The sequence below is a fragment of the Carlito syrichta genome, unplaced genomic scaffold (assembly GCF_000164805.1).
Source record: "Carlito syrichta isolate Samal-C Ts95f unplaced genomic scaffold, Tarsius_syrichta-2.0.1 Scaffold303679, whole genome shotgun sequence".
Taxonomy (NCBI): Eukaryota; Metazoa; Chordata; class Mammalia; order Primates; family Tarsiidae; genus Carlito; species Carlito syrichta.
Window position 1 is genome coordinate 144,964 of NW_007247775.1, and position 10,263 is coordinate 155,226.

The 10,263-nt window shown below is 55.0% G+C and overlaps 1 protein-coding gene across 1 annotated transcript in view; it reads left to right on the forward strand.

The window, feature by feature from the left end:
* TRIP13 (thyroid hormone receptor interactor 13) overlaps positions 1-9,037 on the forward strand; it is a 24,739-nt gene extending 15,702 nt beyond the window's left edge. The window contains exons 7-13 of the mRNA XM_008059054.2: positions 394-457; positions 1,199-1,285; positions 1,526-1,632; positions 3,975-4,128; positions 6,824-6,936; positions 7,874-7,943; positions 8,904-9,037. Coding sequence (XP_008057245.2) covers positions 394-457; positions 1,199-1,285; positions 1,526-1,632; positions 3,975-4,128; positions 6,824-6,936; positions 7,874-7,943; positions 8,904-8,999 — 691 coding nt within the window. The 3' untranslated portion in view covers positions 9,000-9,037. The remainder of the gene's footprint in view (positions 1-393; positions 458-1,198; positions 1,286-1,525; positions 1,633-3,974; positions 4,129-6,823; positions 6,937-7,873; positions 7,944-8,903) is intronic.
* The last annotated feature ends 1,226 nt before the right edge of the window (positions 9,038-10,263 follow it).

Below are 10,263 nucleotides of genomic sequence, written 5' to 3' on the forward strand. Positions count from 1 at the left end.
CTCACCTCAGCCTCCCAAAGGCACGGGATTACAGGCTGAGCCACCGAGCCCGGCCTGGCAATACTTTTTAAGCATAGAAATTAAGTTGTAAGTAGATTAAAAACGAGATGGGCCACCTTTAGCTCTTTAACCCAGAAGAGGCTATGGAAAAACTTAATTAATATAGTCAGGAGCTACTGATTGCATCTTTTAGAGTGTTGGCAATTGTTTAGTACACAGAGGACTGGGCGCCATGATTCTCTGTCCGTGAGGGTCATGACCTCGTGAGTTGGTCATTACCAGCCTGGGGCAGGTGAGCAATGCCATGTTAAAGAAGCAAAAGTGCCTGCCACTGAGGATGCTGTGGCACTGCTGTGTCAAGTAATTTTCCCAACTCCCTTTTGATCATCTTAGGTACCGGTACGGCCAGTTAATTGAGATAAACAGCCACAGCCTCTTTTCTAAGTGGTTTTCAGAGGTAAGTGTTACAGCTTAACGTTGACTGTCTAGATTGTCAGCCACGTAGTTGGAGAGGACGCATGTCCTGTGTATCAGGCAAGGCCTCCTCCAGAAGCTGCAGCAGAGAGCGGGGTGGAAAGGGATGTGAGCAGTGGGCCACCTGTAGTCAGAGAAGGCTCCAGAGCCAAGGCCTGCGAGGCCCTCCCTTGGTCCTCCCTAGACCTCTGCCTGGGCGCATGGTACATTGGACGGACTCGTAGGAGGGCAGACCTGGCACTCTCGCGTGGACCACATCCCTGCCGAGCATGCCCTTGATGTTCATGTGCTCAGATGGTGTCTGTGAACTGAGTGACCGATGAGAGGACATCATGGGTGCCCTTTACTTGAAGGGCTGCACCTAAGGCACCTGGCATCCACATGTCCCTCTGGTGAGATGATTCAGGACATGAACACACTGGAGACAGGGAGAGCCTGTAAGGAGGGTTCCCAGCCCGTCTGCATGTTTGCATTTATGGATGAGCAGAGGTGGGTCACCAGTGCAGTGCCACCTGGACAGGGCAGGCTCAGGCTCAGGTCTCAGCATCCTGGCATTTGAAACAGAGAAGAGGCGTTTAGACTGACTTCCTCCCATGCTGCCTGGCTTCTCTGACTCAGGGAACTTTCTGAGGGGCCAACTGGGGCACAAGCCACAGCAGGTGTCCGCGTGCACCTGGCAGTGTGGTCCCTACAAGTTGGTACTAATAGAGTGTTTTGGTTCCAGAGTGGCAAGCTGGTGACCAAGATGTTCCAGAAGATTCAGGACTTGATTGACGATAAAGATGCTCTGGTGTTTGTGCTGATTGATGAGGTAGGCATTTTGGCCGAAGCGTCTCCACCATTGGTGGTATACAGCCTGTGCCCGGGTCTCTCTGGCCCCCCTCTCACTGGGCCGGCTGCTGCAGCTCTCCTGCATTGAGCACCTCTTCCCCGGCATGCCCAGTCCAGGCTGGGTGCTCCATTCACTCTCACTTTCACTCGCCCAGGGCTCACGTCTTGCAGCTGCCCATGAGGCGCCAGGTCCTTGCTGACCCGTTGTTTGTCCCCACAGGTGGAGAGTCTCACGGCTGCCCGCAATGCCTGCAGGGCGGGCACTGAACCCTCAGACGCCATCCGTGTGGTCAACGCGGTCTTGACCCAAATTGACCAGATTAAAAGGTAACACTCTGGCACATAGTAACTGTGTGAGACATGCTAGAGGAGAGGGCTGTGTGGCCGTTGCTGACTCTGGGCTGTGTGGCCGTTGCTGACTCTGGTCCTCCTCCCCAGCCCTGGTGACCAAAACTGCGTCAGCGCTGAGCGTTGGCTCTTTTTCCATGCTGGAGGCAGCAGGGAGTAAATGCAGCTTTTAGAAGTCGTGTTGCTTGTTGTATTGGCTACTAAAGGTGTGAAGTCAAACTCGGGCATAGGATAAACGTCCCACAGCCCAGAAGAACATAAAATAGAGTAAAATTGGCATCTGCAGTGACAGTTCTGGTTGTGGTGAAGGGCTGTCCCCTGCTTGCCCCGGGCCCTGGGCAGAGACCCTTTCACGGGAGAGGTCAGTGTCTGCAGGACAGAGCCTGTTGTCAGAATACCCGAAGACCATTGGGTTTCAGGGGTGATGGCTCCCAACCGTACTCTCGAGGAAGTGGTGTCCAAACCAGACTCCATCTGTCCCACGGCACCTCAGCAACCCCTCTGCCAACCGAGACTCAGGTTCTCCTCTGAAGGGCTCATTCTGCCTTCGGGGTGCCTGGGCTAGAGCGCCTTCTCAGAGGCTGACCAGTTGGGTGTGGGGTGATAGCCATCACCGCTGTCACCAGAGAGAATTGACTCTGGCTTCCTGAAATGTGTGTGGCTCCTGGTGCTGCTGGAGGGTGCAGGTCTGGGAAGGGGCGTGTCTTGTCCACCCCTTGTTTCCCTCTCCCTTGGAGCAAGTGGCCAGCGGTGGAGACCCACCTTGTCACACTGCCCTCCCCTCCCCACTCCTCAGTCTGCCACCATCTGGCATCTGCCCCACCCCCTCATCCTCATGAGTGCTCAGTTTTCCTTTCTTAGAACTTTCTGCAGCACTTGGCACCCTGATGACTCCTTCCCTGAGCCTCTTTGTGCCTCTCCGCCTCTATTTCCCTGGTACCCCTCCCTTTCTCTGCTGGCAACCCCTGCTGTCTCTAGCCGGGGCTGCACGGCCTGTTCCTGGCCTTCTCCTGTATGCACATTCCTGGTGTGTGCACCTACAGCACAGCTCACAGCTCCAAGTGGACAAGTCTCAGGTCTGCATATCCACCTGTGGCCAGACATCACTCTTGAGGTGCCCAAGTCCGCCAGACTGCTTCAGTCCCAGGGCCCCAGCTTCCCCACGTTGCCATTACACGGATGGCCTCGCCAGGCACCTGCCTCTCAGGCCAGAGGGTGGGCCACCTTCGCTTCCCTTCCCACCAGTCTCGAGGGCATGTGGGCTTGAAGGAACAGGGAGAGACGCCTGCCTCTGGGCTCTTGCACCCTCATTTCCTCACGTTGCCTCCCGCTCCTGTCTAGGCCCCTCTCAATGTTCAGTCTGTCCCCCCACGCCTCTCTGCTCCTGCATCCCTGCGTGGACTCCCCTCTGTGCTCCCAGGACAGTCAACCCCAAGGTCATGATCTGTAGCCCTGCACCCCCTTTGGTCCCTCCTCCAACCCCACACTCGGTGCTGGGCTGAGCAGCCTGTGTGTGTCCCCTGGCCTCCATACCCTGCGCCCTGCCTGGGTCGCAGGTACTCCCTGCCCGGCCTGCGCTCAGCTCACCCTGCTCACCTGCAGAGGGGCTGTACCCCCTGCGCCAGGTCCAGGGAAAGTCAGCCCTCCCAGGTGCTCTCTGTGCCCAGGTACAGCACTGCCACATCTACATCCAGGGTCCACCAGGGGCACCTTGTGCCTGCTCTGGTGCATACTGGGCCCTTGGGGGCCAAGGGTCAACAGAGCAGGCAACAGGGCTCTCTGTGGGGCTCCAAGCTGGAGGGGAAAGCACATGGTGAATATGACGATGAGCAGTTCTGCTCCACAGTGTGGTGGGGTCACGTGTGCTGTGTGGAGACGGGCTCATGGCTGTGTTCAGGCAGGGTACTGGGCACTGGAGGCCATAGCAGATGGGGCGGTCAGGGCCACCTGCAGAAGCAAGGTCTTTGCTGAGGTTGGACGTGGTACGGGAACAAGCCAAGTAGGTCCAGGAGCAGGGAACCAGCTACAGCACGGGCCCTGGGGTGGGCATGGTTGGGCCTGTGTGGGTGGGTTGCAGCCAGGAGAGCCCAGCAGCGGGGAGGGGTGGGGAGGGGAGGTTCAGAGGTTGGCAGGCCTCGGTCAGGCCTTGCAGGCCTCGTCAGCAAGTGGCGGTGACGGAGACATGGACGGTTGAACCATGCTGGCTGGACCTCTGGCCCCTGCTGGCTGTCCCTCTGCCACCGTCCCTTGCCAGATCGCGTGGGGTAGGACCGAGTCACTGACACACACGGTGACTGACCCCTGCTTCTTGGCCGCAACAGACATTCCAATGTGGTGATTCTGACTACTTCCAACATCACTGAAAAGATTGATGTGGCCTTTGTGGACAGGGCTGACATCAAGCAGTACATTGGGCCACCCTCTGCGGCAGCCATCTTCAAAATCTACCTCTCGTGTTTGGAAGAACTGATGAAGGTACCTTTGTTATTCTTTGTTCCTCCTGATCTGCATTTCTTATATGTGCTTAATTAATGGAGGAACTTCAGATACGCTGGGTCTGACCTAGGGTAAATATTTCATCATGGGCGTTAACCTGCTTCCAACATGGAAATTTATAGCTTTGTTGTATCTGGCATGTTGCGCTAATAGGCAACATGATGGCCACTAACTCAGGATTGTTGCTCTTTGGGCACAATGCGGGAATCATTTTTCTTTATTTGAGGGACCGGTGTTGAGAAGGCGAGTGAGTGAACTGGGCTTAGCCTGCGAGGCAAATCCTGGCTCTCGGCTTTCCACAGCCATTGCAGATGACCTGACTCTCTGCACCTAGATTTGCTTACCTGGAAGAGGGAGAAGAGTGGACATAGTTCACAGGGAGATTATACTAACTGAAGGTCATGGTCACAACCCTGTCATCTGACTGAAGGCCATGGTCACAGGGCTATCATCTGACTGAAGGTTGTGGTTGCATCCCTGTCATCTGACTGAAGGTCAGGGTTCACAGTGCTGTCTCCTGATTTAAAGAGGGGTCTCAGGGCTGTTTCTGACTGAAGGTCGGGGTCACAGGGCTGTCATCTGATTGAAGGTCATGGTCACAAGACTGACATCTGACTGAAGGTCAGAATTTGCAGGGCTGTCTACTGACTGAAGGTCATGGTTGCAGCGCTGTCATCTGACTGAGGGTCATGGTCACAGGGCTGTCTCCTGATTAAAGCTCGGAGTTTACAGGGCTGTCTTCTGACTGAAGGTCATGGTCACAGGGCTGTTTCTGACTGAAAGTGGGTCACAGGGCTTTCATCTGACTGAAGGCCATGGTCACAGGGCTGTCTCCTAACTGAAGGTCGGGGTTCCCAGAGCCTCTTTGGTCAGGTGTTTCTGATGATCGTGGTGAGCACTGTAGCAGTGAGCACTACAGCGCTCACAGGGAATGTCTGTGACTCCATATGACAGGTACCTACCGTGAACTGTGTTCCAGGAGTATGGGCACAGTCCTTGCAGAAAGCCCTCACCCCGCAGGAGCATGCCTTGAACCTTGAGTATAGGGGAGTTGGACAGTAACCACGCAAACCAGCAGTTGAGGGCTTGCACAGTGACACGTTTAACTGGGCATTGCCACTCGCTGGCCAGATGGAATCACCTACCCACCCTGCAGCCACTTCCTGGCACCACAGTGGGGCCTCCACAAGGATGACGTGGCCACCTTTGGTTGGAGATGGAGAACTGGGCTCCGCCATGAACCCACTGAGGTTGCCCCTGGGCTGCACTAACCAGTCATGTGACCCTATCCTGCTTTTCTGTAAGGGGAGAAAGGGTGAGGAGCTCTGTGGAGACTGGACTTGAGAGCACAAGGCTCTGAAGGTTCTAAAGGCAGCTTTACTGCCCAGGAGCACCCTGCAATAGCAGATCCCGCAGGGAGTCGTTTGTGCTGGAGGTCCTCTCGCACCTTCGAGGTGGCTTCCAGCCCTCCCAGTGCCAAGTTTGCACACCAGTACTGTGAGTCTAGGGGGTGTTCAACTCTTAGCTGAGCAGGATGGACTTCTGGGAGCTGAGAGTGCAAGAGGGGTCGTCTCATGGATCCGACATCCAGACATCACAGTGCATGTCGGTCTGGGCCTGCAAGCTGTTGGCATGTAGCTAGGACCCCCCACTGTTAGGAGCCTGCTCTCTGCACCATTCTTAGGGCATCTGCTGGATGGCGAGTTTCACTAGAGGGGCGGGCAGGACCTGAGGAGGCCGCAGAGACGCAGGGTCTGCCGGGAACTGCAGGAGTATCACTCGTGAGTTGGGCAGGGAGGTTAGAATACACACCAGCCTTGGCTCACCTCCAAAAGGGGCAGAGAAGGCCACACTCTTCTTCCTCCTCCTGCTCCCTGAATCTGAGCAGTTCATGTCGGAATGTAGTCATCCCAACAGTCATTGCCTGCCTGGCACTTTGGTGAGGCTACTCGGCAAAGGTTCTGACTTCAGCCAGCTCACCTGTGAGGTGGATGTCTGGTGCCCTGTTGCCTGGTCGGTCAGCTGCTGTTGTGTGACACTGCTAGGCAAGTCTCATCTGCAAAACGGACACAGTGGGATCCTTCCTTTAAAGTTACTCGGGGTCCAGGCTCCAAGTCCCAGCTCTGGCCATCTGTGGTTTTTTGTTTTATTTTTGGTTTCAGTAGCTTCAGGGTGTACAGATAGTTTTGGCTACAAGGAGGAAGCATTGTAGTGGCAAGGCAGCTGGACTTCAAGGGTGCCACCCCCACCTGTGCACACTGTACCTGAGAGGTGATACTTCATCCCTCCACCCCTTCCCACCTTCCCCCTTCTGAGTCTCCAGTGTCTGTTTTCAGCTATGGGCTTTGATATGTCTTTGAGAGTGAAATGACAGACTGGACACTGACTGACGTGAGGAGTTGTTTTAGCCAAAAAACCTGGAAGAGGCTGGGCCGCTGCTCACCTCTGGGATGTGTGTTGTCATTCATTTGGCGTCTGTGTTTAGAGAAGCAGCTGTGCGTGCTGGGGAGGGTGGGAGAGAGGAAGCTTCTCTTCTGATGCAGCCATGCGTTTCATGTGGTCACTGTTTGAGCTTCTGTATGACGCAGCAGGCCCTGATCTGTGGTGCTCTCCCCGGGGGTGGCACAGGTCTTGGAGCGCTGTGACTCACGCCTGCCTGTGTTCTGTCCCTCAGTGCCAGATCATATACCCTCGCCAGCAGCTTCTGACCCTCCGAGAGCTGGAGATGATCGGCTTCATCGAAAACAACGTGTCGAAACTGAGCCTGCTCTTGAGCGAAATTTCAAGGTGCGCCTTGACTTCATTTGTTTGATCCATTTGGTGTCATCCCTGGGGAGACCGGGGAGGCCTGCAGATGTGGACTCTCGGCACACCTCAGAGGCGAACGTGTGTGTGCACATGTGTGTCAGTGTGTGCACAGAGACACATGGCACAGCCACCTCCCTCAAAGAGATGTCACACGGGAGCGCTGAGGGACAGCTAGCGTGTGTGCTGAGGTCCACGACCCACTCCTGCATGTTGGTGGAGTCGGGAGGAGGGAAATGGCTTTGATGGTCAAGGGAGGGGAAGGGAGGTGGGAAAGCGGAGCAGAGCCCTGAAGGACAGAGCTTGGATTTGAGCGGAGTCTGGAAGGCCACCAGGAGCATGCCCAGGGGCCCTCAGGGTGGTGCTGGGGCAAGGGCAGAGCAGGGAGAGCCTTGGATTTCTGGCCGGAGCTGGAACTGGATTCTGAAGCTGCAAGGAGCGTGGAGAGCTTGAAGCAAAGGGATGACACGGAGAACGTAGTGTTCGGAAACAGCCTAGATCTTTTGGTCAGGAGATTTCAACTGCTTAAGTTGGGGACAGAGAACAGCTTAGAGACTTCAGCCAGCATTGGAGGCTGAACCAGCCCTTTACATGGGGAAGCCGTGCTGGCCAACCACGTGCCCGCTGCGTCGTGCCCTGCACCTGAGCTCCCGGGCAGTGCCACATTCCACAGAGCGGGAGCTGGGGTCCAGGGAGACCAGCCCCACTCAAGGAGCCGTGGGGTAAGGGGTGTTCAGAGAAGACAGGGCCAGAGGACCAGCAAGGAGCCGTGGGGTAAGGGGTGTTCAGAGAAGACAGGGCCAGAGGACCAGAAGACAGGGCCAGAGGACCAGAGGCATCCCTTCAGGCTTCTTGGTAACAAGGGAGGTCAGGACGGAAGCATGTGGCCATCTTATACTGAACTGTGGTGTCTCTGCAGGAAGAGTGAGGGCCTCAGCGGCCGGGTCCTGAGGAAGCTGCCATTCCTGGCTCATGCGCTCTTCATCCAGGTGGGTCTGCCGTGGCATCCTCCGCCCTGGGCGCTTATCCAGCACCCGCTCTGTCCGCGGGTCCCAACCCGTGAGAACGCCATGGAACACCCCCGCGTGTCTGCCTCACTTAGCTCAGCTTCTGTGCGCCAGGGGGCTGGGCAGGAGGAGGGCTGGCGTGACCCCTACAGCTGGACTATCTTGAGTCCTTCATGGGGAGGCGCTGGCCACACACAGGCACACTCACACCCATGTCTTTCCATGTGGGGCCTGAGAGCTCTTGCTCTTGGGGTCTGCATTCAGCTTACACAGAGCCGCAACCTGGACCTGTGCCCCTAGCCACCTGGTGCTGGGCCCCACTGCAGACACATCGCCCTGTAAGGTGCCCACCCCTCCCCACCTTCTCCAGCAGAAGCAGGGTGAGACTCAGTGTCTGGCTCAGGGCAGAGGCACCCACATCTGAGAAAACATACATTTTGCGGTGCTTCCTTTCAAATCAGAGGTGACCTAAGCTCTGTCAGGTCAGGAACAGCTTATGTGCTGGACACAACCATGGGCACCAAGGGGACCATGGCCCATGAAGTGGGAGCCTTTTGCTGCAGGAAGGTGACAGCTCCAGGCATGGGGTCACAGTTATTCTTGGGTTATAAGCCAGTCCTTGGGCCCCACACCCAGTACGCAGGGTGGACCCCTTGGGAAGGGCTCCAAGGTCTGTTCCCATAGCTTCTCGTCCTTCTCAGTGCAGCAACTGAACCCTGGTGCTCCCTGCCCGCTCCTACAACTGTTTTCACCTGCAGGACATCATGTCCGTACGTCCTGCCTTAGACCTCAGGCCAGTCCTGGGCGCTTGTGGCTTTGGACAGCTGCTCAGCCCGTGCTGGTGACCCCCTTCTGTGCTGCCTACCCTGAGGGTGGGTGGTGGCTGCCAGGTGGCCCCACCAAGAGTGAGGGACCCCCAACGATGACTGTGTATCCCTCCAGGCCCCCACCGTCACCATCGAGGGGTTCCTACAGGCCCTATCTCTGGCAGTAGACAAGCAGTTTGAAGAGAAGAAGAAGCTGTCATCTTGCTATTGACCTGGGCTCCTGTCCAGTGGTTCCCACTGGAGCATGCAAGTCATTGGTGGCACCCTGGCACCAGCAGTCTTGCTCCGGAAATGTCCTGCAGACATTGCCTCCATCTGCAGACCAGAAGACCACAGCGCCAAGTTCTGTTAAAGGAGTGTGTTGTATCCTCTTTATTCTTAAATGGACATTTGAAGACAAACAGCTTGTCCTGTTTGTTGTTTTTAAGAGACAATTCAGATTCTGTGCGTCTCTCAGTGGAGAACTGTCTCAGTGTGTTTATTTCTGTTCTCCAGTTGATTGGACACATGATGCCAACAAGTTGTGTTTAAAAGCAAAGGAAGGAGACTAGGTCTTCAAAAGCAAGCGAGAGGCTGAATCGCCCTATGAGCATGTAATCATAGCCGTCGACATGCATATGTCACTCAAGACAGAAGGCAGCAGTTGCTTTCTGATGTCAGCATGTTTGGGTTAATGCACTGATGTCTTGGAAGCTATTTAATGAGGAAGAAAAAACTTCCTGTGTTATAGAAACTGAGAAAAAATTCTCGGCAAAGTGTTCCTTTATAATAAATACTCAGACATGGTCCAAGTTGTGGGAAGGCAGCCCCTCGATGTCCAAGGGTGTTCAGGGGAGCATGTGCTGGGCGAACAACCCTGGTGACCCAGTGCATCACATGTGCATTGCTGGCCTGTTTCTGCATGATGGTTTTGTCCAGTAATGTGTGTGACTCTTATGAAGATTCATGCTGATAGAATATAAAATTAATGGGTCAATAATCGGTATATTTGAAAGAATACTATGTTTTGCTTCTATTGCATGCATGCCAAACTAGATTTCGTATTAATGCTTTGTAAGGGAAGTCCACTTTTAAAAGAAGGTGTTACCTTTTGTTGCAGAACTTTTTAACCATTAAATTTTTTTCTAGAATCTTCTCTTGTTTTGATTCTACTATTTTTCCCGAATGCTTTGAATGCTATTAAAAATTACTCACACGATTGCTTAACTTCCAGCCTGTTTGTGCTTGAGGACGACCTCTTGGTCTAACTGTATCACCCAGAAGGAGCCAGAATGTTACCAGCAGCTCTAAGGTGCAGGCCACCCAGGGTGCATGTGCAGGCTCAGGTCACTACGCCATCGACTGGGCCTTTATTCCATTTCCAGGAGCTTCTCCTGCAGGGAAAGCAGAGCCCCATGCGGTGGGGGAGGGATGGGCACAGGTCTTAGCCCTCCTTCCTGTTAAAGGGCCTCGGGCCAAGTGAGTTTGCCCTAGCA